This window comes from Aspergillus homomorphus (assembly GCF_003184865.1).
Source record: "Aspergillus homomorphus CBS 101889 unplaced genomic scaffold BO97scaffold_11, whole genome shotgun sequence".
NCBI lineage: Eukaryota > Fungi > Ascomycota > Eurotiomycetes > Eurotiales > Aspergillaceae > Aspergillus > Aspergillus homomorphus.
This window is the reverse complement of record NW_020291897.1, coordinates 380,730-401,851: the sequence shown is the minus strand read 5'-3', so window position 1 is coordinate 401,851 and position 21,122 is coordinate 380,730. Positions and strand designations below refer to the sequence as shown.

Here is a 21,122-nt window from a genome sequence, read left to right as displayed (position 1 = left end):
TGGGTCTCGCAAACTGGGCCTTTGTTACTCTTCACTCTATGCCCCGCGAAAGCCAACGCGCACTTGAGAAATTTCTTAGCCTCTCAACTACGCTTCACGCGGCTTTTATAATCGTGTGTTGATGCATGGCTACTCTCACGTCTCTTAAAACTGACTTGGACTAGAAGCAGTCACCCCACGCCGGACACCGAGATGAACGGTAACACGGTGATCGCAGCTATTCTCCTCCCTCTGCTCTTATCTCTCATAGTCGGCGCCTACCTCTTCAACATATGGTGGTCTAAGCAGCTCAGAGACCGCGGAGTGAGACATCGTCAAGGGGCTCACGAGCTGGTCACCCTCACCCAGTCGAACACCAGAGCCGGAGGGAGACGCTGGGTGGAAGTGCGTGTCAGAGAATCAGGCAATGACCGTCTGAATCCAGCTCCTCAGGCGATACCCGAACAGGCTACACGAGCTCCTCCGAGGCGCGAGCGCGATACAGAACGCAGAGTGGAGACCCAGAAGAATGATGATCAGTGGCCGACAACATTTCCTAATGACGATAATGATAACAATCCACCTCATCCTTTTCACGACGTTCCTGCCCCTGTTCCTGCTCCTCAAACCCCGAATCAATCGCCGCCCTCCTCTTGGCATCAGCCTCAGTCTCAGACATGGAAGCAGTCGCCTGAACGTCAGCAGGAGGTGGAGGAACTCAGAGGCAACCTGCAAGCTGCATTCGCGGAGCATAGAAACTCGAGAGCAGGGAGCAAGGTTGATCATCGAGCTAATAAAGAGAATGAGTGGGAAATGCCGGCGGACAAAAATCCGGCTGGTGAGCCTCAGACCACCGAGTGGTAATGTGATGGAAGCTTGAAGCTTTTCCTGCCGTGTAGATCTTCTCTTAGTAAAATACTGTGGCGGAGATGGTTTCTGTGGGCGACCGGAGTTAGTGACGTTGATCCCCGCGAATCTCCAGGCGGTGACTTTCCTGCCGCCGACTCCAGTCAATGCTCCTTCCTTTAGCTCTCTCTCTCTCTCTCTCGCTACCTCTTCCTGTCTGTCTTCCTTTCTTATGCTTGTCGCTCTCATCAACTGATCTACTCACATACTGGCTAGAGCCATTAATCTTTCCACTGAATTGAATCTCATTCCATGACCCCCGTACTCTGCCTGCCCGCTGAGGACTAGCAAGGCTGCTCTGCCCAGCCCCCACCGCGACACCATGTGGAACGACGAGGATAACAACCCGTACGGCGCATTCGACACTGAGGCGCATCTGTCGGAATCCTTGCATTCAGCAAATCTCTCTCCTCGTATGGGTCACCCTATGTTTGCTCGCGCCTCGTACCTACGCTGGTCACTAATATGATCTAAGCTCTCTACGATCGCGAATACACCCCTCCGTCTCCCTCTAGCCGCTCGTCCACCCAAGACCCACCGGATTTCCTTTCGCAACAACAAGACTTAAGCGACGAGGATGATCATGGAGCTTATACCACCCAGCACACCGGCCAAGGATACATGCGCAAGAACGTCTACGACAGCCGGATAGAGCAGATTCTGTACGAGAATCCGGAGATGCCGATCCTCATCACCGAGGCTGGGAAGAACCATGAGGGCGGAGGGAGCTTCATTGTCTACACGATACGCACGGGAGTACGGCAATGATTACTGCCAGCTATTCACTTTAACAAAGCTAATGGTGTACAGGATCTCGAGGTCCGGAGACGATACTCGGAATTCGCATCGCTGCGCCAAACCCTCGTCAATCTTCATCCCACCCTCGTCGTTCCGCCGATTCCGGAGAAGCACACCATGGCAGACTACGCCGCCAAACCCACCAAAGCCAAAGAAGACACTGCGATCATCGATCTTCGGAAACGAATGCTGGCCGTCTTTCTGAACCGATGTCGTCGGATGAAGGAGATTCGTGAAGATGGAGTCTGGTGGAGGTTCCTGGACCCCAATGTCAGCTGGGTAGGTGCGGATGCTGACATACTCGCGTTACGCATACTAATATGTTACAGAGCGAAGTACTTCATTCTCACCCCGCATCTTCAGTCCCCAAAAACAACCTCAAAGCTCCCCCTCTCGATCCTGCCAACCCCACACCCGCTCATGCTTGGCTACCGGTACCCGCGGCCTCGGCGAAGCTCAAGTCGGCGTCTGGGACTGCTCCATCCGGCACCCCGAACGATGCTCCAAGTCAAGATGTTCTCGGTCGCTTCCCACCCGAGTCGCGAAAATTGAGCGAGAAGGAGCTGGACCCCTACTTCATCAATTTCGAAGCCTCAACCCGTGAGCTGGAGCTGCTTCTCCAGGGTAATATCGAAAAGGTCAACCGCCGGACTCTTGCTCACTTGTCGTCCTTATCGGCCGACTTGATGGAGCTAGGGGCACGGTACAATGGTTTCTCTTTGTCAGAGCAGTCTCCGACTGTGGCAGCTGCTATCGAACGAGTGGGCCAGGCAGCGGACACGTCTTATATCGAGACGGAGGAGCTTTCCGCCGCTTTGAGCGCGAGCTTCGCAGAGCCTATGCGTGAGAGCGCGCAGTTCGCTAGCGTAGTACGCAGCGTTCTGCGGTATCGAGTCCTCAAGCGAGTACAGGAGGAAATGACTCGAGATGAACTGGCTAAGAAGAAGGCATTGCTCGAGTCACTTGAGCGCAGTGAAATGGAAGCACAGCGGATTGAGCAATATTTGAACCGCTCCACGCCCCAGAGTGCCACGACGAGGACCCAACGGTCGCTGTCGGCCTCGTCGGCCGCCAGTGCTCCTGGTGGGCCTGAAAATGAAGGCCGCCCTGCCAGCCACGAAGACAATGCTTCGGTGGACTCGGACTTTCCCCCCACTCATGGCGAGTCGATCAGCTCGCATCCCTCGGCACCTCAAGCCGCCTCGCACCGCCGTCCGGACTTTGGCCCGCCGTCGCCTCCCGCACACCGCAAGACGTCTAGTGGCACTTTTGTGGCCAACAAGATCTTTGGTCGCATCAGTCATGCGGTCCATGGGTTTGTGGATGTCGACCCCGAACGGACTCGTCGCGATCAGATAGGCAAGACGAAAGAGAGTTTGCAGCAGGTATATTGAACGCTTGTGCCCCTATCGAATTGCTACTAATGCTTTCACAGCTCGAGCAAGCCTTAACAGTGTCCGAAAAAGATGTGAAAGACGCGAGCGCAGGGGTGTTACAAGATCTGAAACGCTTCCAGAAAGATCAGGAGATGGATCTTCGTCGATATATGGTAGGTCTCTCTTCATTTGAACGAGGTTGAATCTTGCGCTAACAATGGCTGGGACAGGTTGCCTATGCGCGGTGTCACTTGGACTGGGCGCGAAAGAATTTGGAGACGTGGACAGAGGCGAAAGACGAGGTGGAGAAGATCGAAGTGCGGTAGTCATCGGTGTTGGTCTGCGGTTTGGCGCAGCGTTGAGAAGGGAAAGCGCTGGGCGTTGGTGTTTATGATTTAGAAATGTTCGGAGATTCGCCATTAGGGCCTTTGGTGGCTTACAGTCTTCAATATCTGCAATTCCAATGCAGTGATGTCTCAATTCCAGATCTTCTTAAGGTATTATTGTGACGCGCGTAAGCGCGGAGCCCTATATTGTGTCCTGTCCCTCGCAGAACTCCTAAGCTGCGTTCTGGTTGGCTACAGGAAGGCTAGCGGATGATAATGCACGTGACTTCCTTTCTGCGCACTACTTACCGCGTCAACCAGCTCGAAAACGGGGGGAAGGCCGCCTTGCTTGGTTGCTTGGTTGCTTGGTGAGAGGCGGGCTCAAGGCTTGCGTTGTTTGCTTGCTCTTTTGGTAGGAGGTGCTTGGTGGGAGGTGTTTGGTGAGAGGCCTTGCTGCCTCGCTTGCTTGCTCAGTTGCTTGCTTGCCTTCTTGCCTTGCTGCCTGGGGCCGCCTTGTTGCCCGAGGCTGCCTTGCTGCCTTGCTTCGCTCAGTTAATAAGAGGTGCTTGGAAAGGTAATCGATAAAATACTCTTATAATCGTGCGTCGCATGCCTCTGTTGCACTCGGGCCTCCTCTGAAGGAGTCAACTCTAGTCATTATTATAGGAACAATCTCGGCTCCACCGCTTCGGGCCATTGATTAATTACCGCCCGTCGCACCGACTTGTTCATCACGTTCGACCTACGTGAACCTGGCTCAGCTCCTGTGAGCAACGAACAGTACCGGCTTATGCTTGACTGCAGAGACTTTAAAAGTGACTGTGGAAGGGCTTGGCAGAGCGGGTCGGAGACTCAGTCAGGGATCTAATCTATTTGGTGCGTGCAGAAACTGGTCTCGATAGCCAATGGCGACACAATCACTGACCATGACGGCAGATGCTGCGATCCTGTAGGAGGAACCGAATGCTTAGCATCGACTTGTTCCCTTTAAGCTACTCCTCACTTGTTACACGGCCTGGCCTCATCCGCTGGCATATCTTCGGGGTTGCATCTTTGAAGATAGGCAGCAGCCGTTGGCCCGAGTCGCATTGACTAACTGTCGGCCATCACATCACCACTTACTAAGATCCAGACTTGCAATTCTGATCTGCAACCTCCCAGCATTGGATTGAGCGCTGCTCACATGTTCACTCCGCAACACAATCAATGCAATGAACACCTTGCGAGCTCGTCTCTTTACTCCCGCTCGACAGGATGAACACCACCGCCACCACCCGGCCGCGTCTCCTGAGCATGGGATCTACATACTCCGAGTTCGACGAAGAGCCCAGCAGTAAAGCAGCGCCTTTACTTTCGCGTCCCACGCTGCGACGCATCCTCCGCATCTCCGCTTTCTTGTCACTTTTCTTTCTGGTTGTCTATACCCTCCGCAACCACTTTCGCTCACCATCCGATCCTAACAACACCACTAACAACGACGATGACATCAAGACTGAGAGTGAGATTGACCAGCACCCGAATGTCTCCCCCCTGTACCCCGCCACAAACCCCACCGACCTGCACATCCACGACCCCAGCATCATCACGCTCCCGCACACCGATTCCAAAGCTGACCCCGACCGAACGCAAACCTACTACGCCTACGGCTCGGGCCCGCACATCCCCATCCACACGGCGCCGTCCCTCTCAGGCCCATGGACGCACGTCGGCAGCGTGCTAGACGCAGACAGCGTGCTCCCGATCGGCGACCGCAAAGCGCCGTGGGCGCCGACGGTGGTCGCGCACAACGGCACGTACTACTGCTACTACGCGACGAGCCACAGCGGGTGTCGACGCAGCGCGATCGGGGTAGCGACGTCGGCGCACCCGGGGCCCGGCGGGTGGACGGACCACGGGGTGATTGTTCGATCGGGGGTCGGGCCGGGGTCGGCGCTGTACCCGTTTGACCGGGCGAACGCGATCGACGCCAGTGTTCTTGTTGCGTTGGGGCCGTCCGAAGAAGAAGAAGAAGAAGAAGAAGAAAAAAGTAGGCAACCCGCTCCCCGCAGAGCCGAGGAAGGATCGCAAGCTGGACCGGACAACGACGACGCAACCCAAGACACGCATCCCACAGACAACCCCCGAAATCAACAAGCATACCTCACCTTCGGCTCCTTCTGGACAGGCATCTGGCAGATCCCGCTGGCCGCGGACCTCCTGTCGACGACCTACACGGGTAACGCCGAGGTGCGGCACCTTGCGCACGAGCCGCGCGCCATCCACGCGCCCAACCCGAAATCTAACGGTATCTGCGGTGATCCGACGGGCTCGCATCCCGTGGAAGGCGCGTTCATCTCTTTCCGCAAGCCGTGGTATTATCTGTGGTTTAGTTGGGGGAAGTGTTGCGGGTTCAAGCCGGAGAGGTTGCCTAGGGAGGGTTTGGAGTATGTTCTGTTCCCCTTCGCTTTCGCTTCCCCTAGGGTGTAGTCGTGGGGGGAAGGGGGAGTGTGTCAGAGCGCTTCGGCTAATGATGGGTTGTAGGTATAGTATCCGCGTGGGACGATCGCTGAGCCCGCGCGGCCCGTTTGTAGATAGGCAGGGCCGCGACCTCGTGCAGGGCGGCGGCGAGATCGTCTACAGGTCGAATGCGGAGGTGTATGCCCCTGGTGGGCAGGGGGTTTTGGTCGATCTGCAGAGCGGCGTGGAGGTCGATGTGCTTTATTATCATTACCGTGAGTCTTGCTCTGCGTCAAGCCTTGCGGTCTGATTGCGTTCTGGTGCTGATTGGTGGTGCTGGCAGTAAATCGGTCGGTGGGGTATGATTTCCATGTAAGTCTGTGTTTCGCTGTGTTGGCTGCATGTGAGGGAGGGAAGATAGCTGACAATCGTCTCGACAGGAGGCACGATTGGGGTATAACACCTTGACGTATGTGGATGGCTGGCCTGTTCCGGTGTAGAGGAGGGATTCAATAGTGGCCTGGGGCTGCTTATAGACGACGTTCTTTTCTTGGCTGTGAGATTTTGCACGGGATAGACCATGGTATATTAGAATTTTGCATAAATGTTCCTCGATAACGAACGACTTCGACTGCTGCAGGAAATGACGTCTGTGCTATGTCTGTCCTATGACTCGATTAGTAGTACGACTTTATGAAGAAGAGGTTGGACTTTACATTCGTGTATAACAGACCACCTCTAGCAGTAGCAAGCGTACATATACACGGACACAACTCCCACAGGCTTCATCATACGCCCTCACCACCACCAACAGAGATATTCAACAATCTATCCCGCCTCAGCCCTTCAAGACAGAATCCACTAATCCAGCACCAAGAAACGTCCTCCGCGTATTAGATCCACCTCACTCACCACATCCCCTGCCATCCATATCCAGTCCACACACCCTACTCACAACCAATCCCTAGAACATCCACATCTACACCCCCCTTTCTTCAATCTAAATCCCCAGAATACCTCCCAGACCGCAACCCTCCCCGTTTCCAGAAGGCTGAGCATGGTGGCCCATCGCCGTCTTTCCCTTCTCATTCCTTCCCTTCTCACCCCTCAGAACAGGCATCTGCATCTGCATCTGCCCTCGCCCTGGACCCCGGACATCTCCACCTCCCTCCTCACCCGCAAGCTGACCCCGATCCCAACAATACCCATCCAAAGACCCAGCCCCAGACCCAGACCCTCCCCGCCTCTCGATTTTCAAATCCAAGCCCTCCACCCCGTGAGCTAGCACTTTCCCATCCGCTTCCTCACCCAGAACAAGCAGACTGGGCCCCAAATCGAGAATGCTGATCTCGCTATCGGTGAGGGAGAGCTCGCGGTGGCGGGGCGGGATGGTGATTTGGTGGGTGTGGGTGTGGGAGGTTCGGTTGGGGTGAGGCTTGGGATGATGCTCTGCTGTGCTCTTGGGTTTGATTATTGTTGTGGGCTTGGTGGTGGTGGTGGTGGTGGTGGTGTAGTTGTGGAGGTTGGCTCGAGGGTTTTGTGTTGTTGGGGAGATGGGGAGGTGGGATGCTGAGGGGTGTTTGGTTTTGGGTCGGGGCGTGGGTTGAGGGTGTGTTGATGGCATTGTTGTTGATCTTGTTCGGTCTTCTTGTGGTGTATTTATTTGTGATGGTAACTGCTGTGGTTGGGGTATTGTGTTGTTGCTGGGGTTGTAGACTATGGGACTGGAGGTCGAGTGGATGTACGAGTCAACAAGACAGAAGAACGGACGAGGAATTAAATTATTTCATTGAGACAGAAGCAGAATTGAAGTAGAAGTGAGGAGGCGGGAGGGGGCTTCGATCAAGAAGAAGAAAAAGTCAGGCAGGCAGACAGGGAACAAGAGACAATGCGTGAACAAGTCCCGTGCCTTCCTGATTGGGATTTGGGGGGTGTTGCTCTTTGTCAGTCTGTCACTTCTTCCCCCTACTAACTTCTTTGGCAAGGATTATCACTTGTTATTGCTGAGAAATTGGCACTCGTTGCATGACAGCACAGGCAACGTGCATTTGTCATGCATTGTTCGCAGGGTCCTTTGTTCCCTTCCACATGGGCCAATCTATAGGAAGCCTTGCTATCTATAGCAGAGCCACTTAAGGCACTCGGGACGTTACCAGCTGACTGGGTCTCGTATACTGCTTATCACTTGAGGCTCTTGCAGATCTTGCGCTAATATGTCATGTTTGCCGGACATACAAGAAGTGTGGGAAAGTTAGTTAAATCTCATTGGTGGTCCCTCGATTCTTGTTCTTTCTAGCACGGAATAGTCTATATCCTCTCCAGTAAATGAGTTCAAAGAGATAACCACTAATCTGCTGCCGAGTCACAAGCGAACTCCATTCTTCTCATGTTAGTGTCTATTTTTATTATCCAGCCTATAGATCCTTGGACGCATCAATCATCCATCCCGCACCACAGTACTTACCTCGATGTCATCGCTCACTTCCACAAACCCAGCAGTCCAGTCGAAGCATCGACCGATACAAATCCCCTTGCAACCTGACACAACAATAAGAGAGCAAAATACCTGCCTCCCCGCCATTCCTCTAAACCTTCATCCACCCCTTTCCCCCTCGATTCTCTCATAGAGAACTTAAACCCCACAAAGCGCCAAAACCAACCTCACAGACCCAACCTCGACATTCACATCCCCACAATAAACCAACGACCCGCTGCCAATTCGCGCACAAGCAATAGCCGCCTGCCCCGGCTCCGCATCCAGCGGCTGCCCAGGAGCAGGAACAAGCAGCCTCTCCTCAGGCCGCGCACCCTTGACATGCAGCGCCTTGACACTAAACGGACCAGGCAGAGCAGCATCCCTTGGGACCGGCCACACACAATCCGGATTCAGCGTGCAGACGGTACGGTAGTAGGTGCCGTGCGTCCAGGGCAGGCCGAAGCCGTCACCGAAGAAGCGGTCGAAGGCGTTCATCAGCGTGAAGCTGGGGAAGTGCAGGCCGACGATGACGCGGCCGCCGGATTGGGCGTACTCGTTCAACTTGCGTAAGACGTCAGCGTGGCGGCGTTGCGTGAGGCCTTCGTCTGTTATTATTACTGTGCTGGGGACAGGGATGTTGTTGTTGCTGTTGTTGCCTCCTAGTAGGTGTTGGATGGCGGCTGGGCCGGTTTTTGCGCGCTTCACCTGTGCGGATGCTGAGAGCGCGTCGAAGAGGGAGGCGTACATCTCGTCTTGGAAATCGCGGTGCGCGAGGGAGATTAGGAGGATTATTGGTTTTGGGGCTGTCATGGTTGTTTTTTGTCATGGATGAGTATGAGGTGGTGCGATGGTTATAACCGGTGGTGGAATAGACAGTGTAAACAGGATCGAATCGAAATGGATTGAATATGTATTTTATTTTTCGTTACAGGTATCTCCGATACATAGACAGGTAATATAGTCAGTCATATAGAACCAATATCTCTTGAGCTCTCCAGGATGTATTTTCCGCCAGACGCAGCTTGATATGTTCTCTCGCAATATCACTCACCTCCTGTATACGGCTCCAAGGGGTTCGCTGTAGAAACTGTAGAAGACGTGAACTAGTCCGCAGGATCAATAATCCGACAAGATTTGCGCAGGCGAAGGTCTCTTCGCGGGGTGATATTGTAAAATCCATCGAATGAGTGCCTTCACTTTGCGTGCTTCGTCCTCGTCAAGTTCGGGCTCTGCCTGATCGAATGCTTCTTCCATAGACGGCTCTTCCAGCATCAGCGGTTCCTCCCCGGGGGCGACTCCTCCAAGCTGACAGTTGAAGAGCTTCCTCTCGGGTGTAAAGTAGAGAGAAGACGTTTTCCAATGCTTGAATAACTCGTCAGGCAAGGTGCCGAGCCGGGCGGTAAGGGAGAGAAGGTGATCGTCATCCTCATCCTCGTCTCCTGGGACACAAAAAAGGGGTTGTCCAGTAATAAGCTCAAAGACGAGGCAGCCAAAGCTCCAGACGTCAACGGTATTGTTGACAGCTCCGGTAAGAATCAACTCCGGAGCTCGAAGTCCAAGTGGAGTCACCGGCTTTGTTGGCGGGTCGTCAAAGAAATATGCTGTTCAGAGTAGGCAGGTATGAGCATAGATTGCAGCCACGAATGAAGACTCATAAACAAAACGGAAGGACCAACCGCCGCCCATATCGGAAAGTTTGATCTTAAGACCTTCGGAGTAACAGGTGAAAGGCACCAGTGGCTGCGCGATGCAAAGATTGAGGAGCCCATTTATCTTGTCTGCCGTCCAGCCTCTATACTGGAGGCGAGATTGATCGAGCTTGTACATCTTCCTCTTGCCGAAGCACGTCCTCGGGCGTCGAGTCGATATCGTTCAGAGTTAAAAGCATGTTCCCCGGCTGGAAGTCCCCATGAGCGAGACCATTCTGGTGGAGAAAAGCCAGCGCCTGCAATGATTGTTTGAGGATGCTCTTTGCCATCCCAAGCGGATAGCGAACCTTCATTTCTAGCCTGCGAGGATTGAACTGCGGGAGCTCCTCGACCATACTGTTCACACTCGGGCCCATGGGCTCAAAAACCAGGCACCTGTGGACGCCATGGGGCCGCGATGTTTGAATTCGTCTAGCAGTCGCGTGATATGCCCACCGGCTTCTGCTGGTGCGGCTTCGTTAATGTGGCGTAAAATCCGTAGCTCGGTGGTCGATTCCGTGATTTCAGACACTAGAATCTTCAGCGCGACATATCCACTGTTTCTTAGGGGAATAAGTAATGATTATCCCAAGCGCGAGATGAACTTACTTGAGGTCACGAGCGAGCCAAACGGTTGAGTAGGAGCCCTCCCCGAGCTTCCGGATGACCTTGTACTGGCCGTTGTTGAAGACATCGCCGAGAACAACGGGATGGTAACCACCGGGGCGATAATCCTCCGCCCACTCACAAGGTAAGGTGACTGGCTTGAATCTCCGCTCGTCATCTGCTAGGGCCCTCCATGGCGGAGTGGGAGGAGGCGATGTACTCATGGCTGCGACCGAGATGCGCTGTGTTGCGGGGTGGAATGTCCAAGTGAAGTGATGCACCGCGTTCGCGTACCGCTTCCTCCCCGCGCGGGCATCACATCCCTGTTCTCTGATCTCTGTCAGCCTGCTTCAAAGCTGAACACTAATCTCTTATCCATTCTTGTGGTTATTCTTCACCAATAATATGGCAGGCCTGCTATCACCGGGCCAGATCTTTAAAGGCCGAACAGGTGTCTATACAGTGACCAAACAACTACAAGAATGTATCTGGCTCGCCAAGTATAGTCCAATCTTCTGCCCCTAGAATAACTCTACCTCACCTAACAATAACAACAGAAACGAGACCCAACAGCCCTTCCTCCTGAAAAGCGTCCAACACTTCCGCCTCCAAAACGAACACGACGTGCTACGACGCTTCCAAGCCCGAACCCCCTACATCCGCCCACTGATCGAAGCCCTGGACACCCACGATCCGCCCACTCTCATCCTAAAGTATCTCGACGACGATGCTCTCTCCAAGCCTCGAACCTTAAACGCCTTACCCGCTTAGAAGTAAAGTACGCAGCGAAAAGGGTGCTAGAGGCACTTCTCACACCTGCACGCAGACGGATTCGTGCACACGGGTACGTCCTTATCCAACTCCCCCATGGCACGAACCTCCGAATCGACCCGAACTTCGATGAAGATATCAAACCAAGCAACATCCTCCTAAACTACGGAGGCGGCAACAACGGCGTCCGCTTTAGCGCTATCCATCTCGCAGACTTCGGCAGCACGGTGCCCAAAACTTCAATGTACGCGCAACGCTGCGACTCAATCGGGACGCCTATCTTCCGGAGCCCCGAAGCGCAGCTCCAGATGCAGTGGGACACTGCAACGGATATATGGTCTTTCGGCGCGACGGTAAGTTCTTCCTTCCTTTCCTTACACCACACCATATCGAGCCGGCGGGGCGGGTTTCGGTAACTCACAAATAAACCCCCTATTAACCATCTGCTACACAGCTCATAAGCCTCCTCTATGGCGAGGGCTTCCACATCTTCAAGCCGGACGTGAGCGTCGAGCACGACGAATACAATCCCAGGATCCAGATGAAACATCATCGGTGCTTCGGGCCGTTTCCCGAGTCGTATGAGGAGATCGCGGACCCGCAGAGACTGGCCGGTGTTGGCTTGGGTTATGTCGCATAGTCCTGCTGAGACGCTGAGGCCGTTCCGTCAGACTACCGCGCGGGAGATTTGTCGGGAGGATAGGGAGTTTGTGCTTAAGGTTATGAGGCTGGATCCGCGCGATAGGCCTTCGGCGCGGGAGTTGCTTGCGGATGGGTGGTTTCGAGGGGAGTGAGTGATTTGTTTGAGGAGATGGCGGATGCCCGTTGTTGTAGAGGGATGAATATAGAGGGCTGATATTCTGGGTAGAAGGTGTACATCTGTGCATCCCAGTGATTGTGATTTGGACGAATGATCTAGGAAGGTTTCCTGGGTTAAGTTGATCTAAGAGAAAGCACGATTCAAAGATGGTAGTAAACGTAGGTGAAAGGTAAGACGCAAGTACATGGCCCGTGAGAGCACAGCCAATATCTTACGTTCCTGCAATGACTATACCTATGCGCGTGATAATGCTATTTGATATGGCCACCAGCTCCCCTTGCCATCTTTCTTCTCTAATAACCTCCAGTCCGGTAGTCTCGATACTGCCATGACAGATACTTATCGTTCCACCAACCCGTGGCAGGTGTGGGTTGGTGGAACGACGAGTATACAATCACTCCTCTGAGCGCCCCCCGCACCCAATGCTGTGGCACGTTGCGGCGTGTGCCGTAGGCATGTGGTTGCAGACTCGAGGCTGATCATATACTGTATATTCTCCTACCAGTTCGATCTTGAATCAACATGCAGCAACTGCTGCTCTACCATCACATTCAATTCACAAATAAGCTTTTAGCCAGGCAACAACCCCCTGTTGTCCCGGACAATCCACAGATATAATGCAAGGACGGCTATCGGCCATCAATCCCCATGAAATGCAATGCAGCCCTCTGCTCCTCCCCATAGTTTACTTAACACGTACCCTTCCAGAATTTGACAAATCCCCAAACCCACATGACCCGGTTTGGTCAATGGGGAGTCAAATGCAACCATAAAAAATCATCCACTTCATTCCATGATATCATATATCCTCTGTCCCCCGCGAAGGCCCAAAAGAAAATAGCAATCACCGGCCCTGGCGCTGTATAGAACACCGTGTATCATTCGTTTCACATTTCCAAAAATAAAAAGAAGAAATAGAAAGAAAAGGATCAGAGAGAACAAGCCTTGCCATAATAGGTTTATGGCAGAACTCGATCTTCGTCGTTCACTTGCAACTCTACCACAGGCAGATCATCTTCGTCATCGTCATCCCCGTCACCACCAAATGGATGAAGTTCCTGGAAGGACGTTTCCTCCATCGGGGTGCCAGGAAACCCCAATCCCCCTCTAGGGCTATCGGTAAGGGCAGCCATCCTGAGGTCAGTATCACTGACGTCTCCGCCACCTACTGCCTTGTTACTGTCGTTGTCGTCGGGTAAATCATCGTCATCAGAGATGGATCCCCGTTGCGCTGTGGTCATCTGTGAAGAGCCGTGAGCATCCGAGATGTGACTGAACGACCACGAGGGCGGATCCGCGTGGCGGAACGGGCTGGGTTGCGGTACAGGTCCGAACTCCTCGTCTTCGAAATCCATACCTTCCTGTCGAGTTGTTTTACCCAGGCTCGAATATTCCGGGGGCGAGTCTTCATCCCCGCTCTTCGTTCGGGTTCCAGTTCGCAAACCACCATCTCCCAATTGGTGAGCTGCTCCGACTCCGGTTAATGCGCTCGACGACCCATTGCGGGAGGAGCCGCCGAGGCGCCGACCTTCCCCCGACGGAGACTGCCCGCGCGACTCGCTTTGGGAATCGGCGTCGCTACCCGGGCGCGTCGAAGCCTCAGTGATCTCCCCGAGGACCTTGCCGCCCAGAGGACGCTCGGAACGACGGCGGTAGAACAAGAGGTAAGCCGAGGGGGTGACCACACTCTGGGGGTCAAGGGGTCTCGATACAGAAGAGTCTTTTTCATGTAAGTTAGTTGTGTCCAACCCAGTCGGCAGCGGGTGGTGACGTACCATTGTATTCATTCCATTGACCGGTCATGAAGTTCTTGGCGTAGGCGGTGTAATGGCCTCCTCCAAGTCCACCATAGTGATTGTCCACAGCGAAGAGATCATAGATAAGGCTCTTACCGTCCTCAGGGGCTTCGACCCGGCCGCTCATGTCGAGACCTTCCACGGGGAAGTCAACAAGGACATCGAGCTTGTCTCTGAAACCGCGGCTAGCGCTGAATCTCTTCAGGTGCATGACCAGAATGTCAGGCGTCTTCCAGAGTTCGAATTTCTTGCTGGCCCGGCGATGCTCCTTGCAGCGTGGGCAATACCATGCGTCATTTTCGGAAAGAATCTCTTCCTTGTTGAACTCGTCCAGACACTCGTAGAGAGTGACGCCTCGCTTTTTGCGGGTCTGTCGGAGTGCTCGTTTCTTGGAGAGTTCGGGGTCTGGGTGCCTCTCGATGTTGGTCCATGTCGGGCTACCACGAACAGAGTCTTTCTCCATGCCGCCAGAGAATAGGGCATCGTATGCGTCCTCTGTCCAATCAACCACAATACCTTCGCCCGGTCGGATCATGGGCGGGATCTGGGTGTTAGGCTTAGTCACCGGGCGTTTGGCATCGGCAAAAATGTCCGACTCAGCACTCTCAGAGCTCTGTTTACCCGCGCTTTCGTCGTCTGATTTCTCGGTGGCCGTTTCCGATTCGGGCTGTTGAATGATGTCAGTGGTCTCCTAGCTCTCTACCGGACAACATGATCAGACAAAAACGTACCTCCTTCTGCTTCTTCGGAGCAGGCTTTGTCTTGATCCTGAATGACATCCGGGGATATTCCTTGTGGTCATCAACCGAGGAAAAGCCAAGCGGGACAACCTCGTTCGACTTGATAATCTTCATTTCAAATAGATTACGAAGGTTAGTAGGAATGCCGCCCTCACGCTGAGCTGAGGCATCGTCTTGAGAGTCATCTGCGTCGCGCATGGAGACATCAACAATTCCATCTTCCCCGTCGACAGAGGACGTCTTGATCTTGGAATCGGCTGACTGTGCGTCGTCCTCGTTCATTACGACGGTGTCCGAATCCTCCTGGCTAGACTCTGCATCAGTGACTTCGCTGAGGAAATCGCGTGTTGACATAGAAGCCACCTGCGCGAGAACCTTTCGGAAGATAGCATCGTAGTCGCCAAGCTCTTCCCTGTTGATGACGACATAAGAAGGCACACCGAAAAGGGGCCGCTGGGTATTCTTCGGGTTGTTCGACCGTGGTTTCTCAAAGCGGTTAAATATAGGCACCAGCAATCTATCAGCTCTTGGGGAATCGAGCTTTGGAATCTCCTCATGTTCGGACCGATTAAAGGAGAAGTAGCTTTTCTGTTGCTTGTCGGGATTGTAGTTCGTCGGGACGGACTCGACCTCATAGATGGCAAGATCATCCCCATTGCTGATCTGGCAATCGGCGATGGAGCTTGTGTTGTCAAACATCTTGTAGAACTTGTGCTTATAGATCTCCGACATGACCAGGCGTTGAGGGTCCGAGCCCATCTTCTTGGCGACCAATTCCTTGAGAGACTTGATGCTGGCGTGCTTGTCGATCTCGACATCCACAATGACCGGTTTCTTGTTTAGAGGGAAGTAGAAGATCTCTTTACTCCAGAGGTTTTCAATCGGAAGCTGGAGAGTGAGGTTGTTGAACGGGTCGAAGATGATACTGACCTTGTCGCAAACGGGGCAGACAAGTGTAGACTTGTACATACCGGCGAAAAGATCGGTGATTACGGAATCGTTGCGAGCTTTGTAAATGTCCCAGCATTTATCAGCGAACTCTTTCAGCGCGGCTTTATCGTGGACCATGTCATCCGTGGAGTCTGGCTTTTCAATATATGGCTTCTTCTGGATTCGGTTCAGGTCCTCCTGGAGACCATCAAGAAGAAAAAGAAGGAACTCCTGTGAATCTTGCTGTCCGTATCCAGAGAATGCCGGACCATAGCGGCCAATAGTTTGTTTCAGCTGCCTGGGAGCGAACGAGGACTGGCCTGCTTCATCGAAAATTTGTCGAAGCAGGTTGGCATAGGCCTTAGCCACATCACCATTGTGAGCCAGAGGGTTGCTGGGATTAAGATCTTTCTTATAGACGTCATCTAAAGATCGGTTGTTAACAGGAGGCCTAACCAAGGTTAATTCGCAATTTGAGGAACTTACTCAAAAAGTAGTAAGTTAATTCCTCCACGCTGCGGACACACTGCAGGGCGGAGTTCATGTAGCACGTGTTGCCCAAGTTGCTCAGACCTGTGCAGCCGCGGGGCTTCCCATCCTTACGTCTTCCCCTCACAGGCTCTGGCACTGGAGATGAGCGTCCACTAGTAGCAGGGCTCTTCGTCTTTACCTTGGTAGACACCTCATTCTTGAGACTTCCACTTGGCACCCCAAGGCGGTTTAGTGCCTGTCTGGAGGCCTCGGACACCCAATCACCCTGTTTACCAGGAAGTCTTTCCTCGAGGACTACGATATCACTACCACCCAGCCCAGCGAGATCCAACGTCATGCGACCGTTGTAATTGGAATTGGCAGTCTGATCCCTAGCCTCTTCCAACAACTCCCGCTGGGATCCTTCGGAAAGGGAGAGAAAAGTGTTGAGGTCAAGGACGAGACTGCCTCCAGCAGTGGGCACGGTCGAAGCGGAAGGCGCCGGGGAGGCAGTTCGAGAGGCAGCTGGTGTGACCGCAGCGGAGGTAGTGGCACTTCCGAGACCGCCCAAGATTCTCCAGACGCGAACTTTTGTCGACATGTCAATCTTCGCCAGTTCTTTAGCTTGCTTAAGCCATTTTTGGAAATTGGTGTGTCGACTGGCGAGGGCCCGAACGGGTAGCATGTTCTTTTCCTTGAGTGATTTGGGGGTGGTTCCCGTGGATGGGTTCGTGAGTTTCAGAATCGTAAAGATCGGCGGGTTAATCTCGTATTGGATGTTCTCGCCATCGCCGGCGGGTGCGGTATTGTGAGCGTAGCGGACAATGGCAGGAGACTGTTCCGCAAGGCCGTACCACTGCATAATCAAATCCCAGCCCCCTTCGGGTATGATCTCGAAATCCTCCCCGATCTGCAGACCGGGCCTGAGGGGGACAAACGGCTCCCCGTTCTCGTCCTTGAAGCCTGCAATAGCGGGATCGGTCACCAAAACAATATCCGAGTTGTCGACGGGGCCGATTTCTCCTTCCGCGGCGGTCTTATCTGCCTGGTCTGCATGGGTGGAGCTTCGCGCGAACACGCGCTTCAACCACGACATGGACACCACGTATCCTTTCTGCTTTTCCTGCATGGGCTGCATCATGAACTTGGTCACCTGCGCGACCTGATCGTCGAAGGAGGGAGGGTCGACGGATGCGACGGATGCCTCGGCTTTGGCGTGGGCTCGTGTTTCCGTGGGAGCGGTATAGGTGGACATACTGGACGGGGTGGGATACACATTGTCTGACGGCGAGCTACCCTCGTTGCCAGTCGAGTTGTCATCTCCCGATCCAGAGGTGTCCATCGTATCCGGCTGGGCGGGATGAGGTTGACCGTCCTTCGAGGTAGAAACTTGGTCCATCACCACATCCTTCTCACTGTCTGACGCTCCGGGAGCGTTCATCTTCTCGTCCGAGGCCGACATATCGGTCGCGGGGTCGCTGTGTAGGGTCAAACCTGCGCAGGCAGCGGACGGGCAGTCGACGGCACTGGCAGTAGAATCCAGGGTCGGGGAGCGAGCAGAAGGTTGCGACCTGGTTCCCAGCACTTCGTCCTGCAGATGGGCGGGAATGTACCGAGGAGGCGGTGAGGCCGAGGAACTCTGACTGCGATTCGAAGGGGAGGTGGGCGAAGGACGGCGATGAGGCAGGGCCGAGGAAGACGAAGAGTGGTCGGAGCTAGGATGGCCGTGACGTCTTCCGGTCTGCGAGGCGAACGACAAACCCGGAAGCGTTCCTGGTCTGCGAGGCTCTGCTACCTTACGGCGCTTGGTGGAAGACGTCGTGACGGTGAGCTGCGCACGTCTCGTGGCAGCTCGAGGTAGCACGATGAATGGGATGGGGGAAGTGTGATGTGGATTCGAAATGGAACCTGTCGGAAAAAAGTTTGTAGGAGGAGAGAGGGGGGCGGTTGTTGGTGACCACCAAATCCGAAGCAAGAATTAAGACTAAAATGGAGGGGGCGGAGAGTGTGGAGGGGAGTGGAAATATGGGAAATATGGAAACGCGATGAAAGGAAAGGAAGGAAAGAGGTGGATAGATTAACTTGTTGAAAAAGAAATTCCGGTCTCCGTCAGTTGTTAAACTCAACACGGGAAGCCCATTCGTTTAGTCAGTCAACTCTTCGGTGGAAACAAGAAAACCAAAATCCTGGCAACAAGAACACCCCGTGGACGACTCAGTAGACGGTCAGACAGGGGCTCATCTTTGCTTTTTCTTTTTTAGTTTTGTTTTGCTCTCTGTTTAATACTATTTATACCCTGATATCCTTGCCAGGGGTAGATGCTGGATGTACGGGTCTACCTGCATGGCTTGAAGTCTTCTCAGGTTTGCCAATATAGATGTGAATGATGGATATTGGCTGAGATTGCCCCTAAACAAGTGTTTGCGTGAAGAAGAGACCAGACTAACACCAAGGAAGTGTTCATACTGACCTTCTAAGTGAGTTAGTTGCACTCGAAGTAACCAAACACAAGTCTTTGCCTACGTGGTACAGCTCGTGTTATTCCTCAACTATACAACCTCTGTTATGTTCGTACCGCTGCGCACACCTCTCCTTAGACGCTGGTCCCTTGCAGCTTCCACATCGCTGTTACTCCCCGGGTGGATACGATAAAGAAAATCGTTGGAGCTGTCGGAAATGCCTGAGACTGACTAAAACAACCTTATATTGACAAGAAAACCCGGGCGCATGCAAGGGCTGGGCCGTCTTAACACAACCCGATAGGATCAATTGCACATGGCTAGGTTGTACGGCCACCATTTTATCGTCCTTCATAGACCTAGCATTTCAATCAAAGTCAGCCAATCACATTATTCACTAGATGGAATTCCATGCACCATGCCTTACTTACCTTACCGAGATCTCTAGATCAGAATCAAAGATTGTCATTGGCTAGGACAGGTGAACAATCTGTAGACTAGCAAGCCTAGAGGGTGCTAACGATAATACTACTCAAGTAGTTCCAGTTTCTCAGATCCGCCATCGCAGCTCTTTCCTAGTCAAATACCCCAGTTCGTTTTATACTACATGTACATCTCATTCCCAGGAAGAAGAAAGTCCACGTCCGCCCGCTTCCCAGACTCCGGATCCTCGAGCTCATTCCTTTCAACGATCTCCGCCAGATTCCCTTCACAAACACCCACCAAATCCTCGCATGCTTCGCACAGAAACAGTCCACAGCCCGCCTCACCCTGCGCGGACCCCAAGAAGATGTTGGCCGGTTGCGCGGTGTTGCAACCGAAGAACGCAGGATGGGGGCAGAGCGAGCACCAGATAACCGGCATCCCATCTGGCATCTCACCCGAAGCAGACTCCAAAGTCTTATAAGCCGCCGCGAAGTCGAAAGTGTCGCAGCTAAGACCTTTGAGAGGGACGATCCGATGGCCAGCGCATTTCATGATCCTGATTCTTTCCAGCGCGCAGATCGCGCACATCCGGCTGGGTTCGTGCCCATTCGCTGAATGACCCCCGCTAATCTCCTGAAGTTTGCCTTCTGCATCAGTAACCACCATCACTTTCCGCTTTCCGAGTCCAACGATGCCGTATGCGACATGCTTGCACCAGTGGCACGGGAAACGTTCGTCGTCTGGCGGCTCATACTGGAAGTCGATCGGATAGACGAACGACGTCTCGATGGTGCGAGTCTGTAGGATAGTCTCAGTGCCGCTGTTCTGCGCAGAGGCTTCAAGGTGCAGTGTTTGCGATACGCTCGTCATAGATGTTGACTCGAATTGTTGGTCTGTCTTGCTCATTAGACCAGAGAAGCCCCCCTCTGACCTGTCCTCTGATGCTTCTTGAAGTGGGAAGCTAGCGAGCAACGCCTTGCTAGCCGTGGATTTCATGGTCAGTTTGACGAGTAGTATTAGTTTTCCGGGCTTCTTTCGTTTTCGGGCTCGGTTCCCGCTGGGTCTATAGTTCTCTGTACGGTCCTCGTCGAGTCAACCCTTGTATACTGTCAGGTCGTTGTTTGCGGGGCGTTTGCGCAGGGAGTATCGGTGGCCCGTACTTTCAACGGGTAGGCTGGGTTGTGGTTTTGGTTTCAGGAAGAGTCGCTTTGCTAGTTCGAGTCTTTCCACGGTATAAGCCATTGGCGGCTTGCTTGTTTGAGTGCGGCTCACAAAGGGTTGCCGTATTCTCGAAGCATTGGTTCGTGCCAGTACTGGCTATGGTTAAGGCCCCACTAGATGGTGTCCGAGAAGAGATCGTATCAGTTCTTATTATAGACTATGGTTGTGGAGTCAACGTAGAGGGTTGACTTAGATAGTGTCTCCAGTCAATCAGATGTCGTATAACTTCAGCAGAGTTATGCTTACTTCCACCTCAGCACCCTATCTCGACCCCGATCCTCGTCCCTGTAACTGCACAACAACTAAAATTTCTTCGAAGGTACTGTGTCAAACACGAAAAGACTTGACGATACTTCTGTCTGTCTATCATAGATGAGACTTGATCAAGATCGATGTGTCAAGTCTCGATGCATCGCTCACCTCAGACCTCACATGGGATATCAGCCCAATCTTCACATTAGCAAGCAAGAGATAGCAGACGCCACACATCTCCTCAACTACATCTTTATACTGCGGCTTCACACCACGAATCTAGGATCCTGACCTCATCATACAAAAGATGTCCCTTATACGCCAAGCCTGTCTCAATACGCCACAAAGAGAAACCCAGTAACCTGCACCTAAACCCCACCAAGACGCCTTGAAAATTCAGACGATTCAAGCAAGCAATAACACGGCCAAGCCGTCAGCAAAGCCAGACTACACATAAACCATCCAAGTTTCCAAGCGCGATCAAAAGCCAAACAATTGTCTAATCCAGCCGAAAAGCCCATGTTCATGAACAGGGTAGTAGACAACTCGTGTCTCCGTTTGCGTCTCCGTCTGCGTCTGCGTTGACAGTCGATACAGCAGCAGTAGCAGCAGCAGCGGTCGTCATGGTAGGATGCGCTTTGGCGG

The 21,122-nt window shown here is 53.3% G+C and overlaps 8 protein-coding genes across 8 annotated transcripts; 4 read left to right on the top strand and 4 right to left on the bottom strand.

Moving 5' to 3' along the window:
* Positions 1 to 13: 13 nt before the first annotated feature.
* Positions 14 to 845, top strand: BO97DRAFT_404643 (uncharacterized protein; the record flags this gene model as incomplete). Its single annotated transcript, XM_025695000.1, has 1 exon — positions 14 to 845. Exon 1 carries the CDS (start codon positions 193 to 195, stop codon positions 841 to 843), a length of 651 nt encoding a protein of 216 aa, XP_025553002.1. The 5' UTR covers positions 14 to 192.
* Positions 846 to 1,034: 189 nt separating this feature from the next.
* On the top strand, positions 1,035 to 3,496 carry BO97DRAFT_366227 (PX and BAR domain-containing protein). The gene is made up of 6 exons (XM_025692611.1): positions 1,035 to 1,298; positions 1,361 to 1,641; positions 1,696 to 1,962; positions 2,013 to 3,068; positions 3,119 to 3,232; positions 3,290 to 3,496. Exons 1-6 carry the CDS (start codon positions 1,208 to 1,210, stop codon positions 3,383 to 3,385), a joined length of 1,905 nt encoding a protein of 634 aa, XP_025553001.1. The 5' UTR covers positions 1,035 to 1,207; the 3' UTR covers positions 3,386 to 3,496.
* Positions 3,497 to 4,144: 648 nt separating this feature from the next.
* Positions 4,145 to 6,321, top strand: BO97DRAFT_387815 (arabinan endo-1,5-alpha-L-arabinosidase; the record flags this gene model as incomplete). Its single annotated transcript, XM_025693614.1, has 5 exons — positions 4,145 to 4,261; positions 4,322 to 5,808; positions 5,906 to 6,096; positions 6,165 to 6,193; positions 6,262 to 6,321. The coding sequence occupies exons 2-5, from the start codon at positions 4,640 to 4,642 to the stop codon at positions 6,319 to 6,321; spliced, it is 1,449 nt and encodes a 482-aa protein (XP_025553000.1). The 5' UTR covers positions 4,145 to 4,261; positions 4,322 to 4,639.
* A 500-nt stretch (positions 6,322 to 6,821) lies between these two features.
* BO97DRAFT_413062 (uncharacterized protein) lies at positions 6,822 to 7,445 on the bottom strand (the record flags this gene model as incomplete). The annotated part of the gene is made up of 1 exon (XM_025696270.1): positions 6,822 to 7,445. One exon carries the CDS (start codon positions 7,443 to 7,445, stop codon positions 6,822 to 6,824), a length of 624 nt encoding a protein of 207 aa, XP_025552999.1.
* Positions 7,446 to 8,408: 963 nt separating this feature from the next.
* Positions 8,409 to 9,598, bottom strand: BO97DRAFT_27794 (uncharacterized protein). Its single transcript, XM_025691038.1, has one exon. It carries the CDS (start codon positions 9,105 to 9,107, stop codon positions 8,454 to 8,456), a length of 654 nt encoding a protein of 217 aa, XP_025552998.1. The 5' UTR covers positions 9,108 to 9,598; the 3' UTR covers positions 8,409 to 8,453.
* Positions 9,226 to 10,828, bottom strand: BO97DRAFT_469502 (serine protein kinase). Its single transcript, XM_025699849.1, has 5 exons — positions 10,595 to 10,828; positions 10,390 to 10,548; positions 10,096 to 10,351; positions 9,974 to 10,037; positions 9,226 to 9,898 (listed from the first exon to the last, which is right to left on the bottom strand). The coding sequence occupies exons 1-5, from the start codon at positions 10,813 to 10,815 to the stop codon at positions 9,414 to 9,416; spliced, it is 1,185 nt and encodes a 394-aa protein (XP_025552997.1). The 5' UTR covers positions 10,816 to 10,828; the 3' UTR covers positions 9,226 to 9,413.
* A 168-nt stretch (positions 10,829 to 10,996) lies between these two features.
* On the top strand, positions 10,997 to 12,156 carry BO97DRAFT_433382 (kinase-like protein; the record flags this gene model as incomplete). Its single annotated transcript, XM_025697595.1, has 6 exons — positions 10,997 to 11,091; positions 11,149 to 11,304; positions 11,395 to 11,435; positions 11,498 to 11,715; positions 11,841 to 11,978; positions 12,013 to 12,156. The coding sequence occupies 6 exons, from the start codon at positions 10,997 to 10,999 to the stop codon at positions 12,154 to 12,156; spliced, it is 792 nt and encodes a 263-aa protein (XP_025552996.1).
* A 985-nt stretch (positions 12,157 to 13,141) lies between these two features.
* On the bottom strand, positions 13,142 to 20,000 carry BO97DRAFT_423222 (putative ubiquitin-specific protease UBP12; the record flags this gene model as incomplete). Its single annotated transcript, XM_025696864.1, has 5 exons — positions 13,142 to 13,902; positions 13,958 to 14,645; positions 14,710 to 16,073; positions 16,135 to 17,950; positions 19,221 to 20,000. 5 exons carry the CDS (start codon positions 19,998 to 20,000, stop codon positions 13,142 to 13,144), a joined length of 5,409 nt encoding a protein of 1,802 aa, XP_025552995.1.
* Positions 20,001 to 21,122: the final 1,122 nt, after the last annotated feature.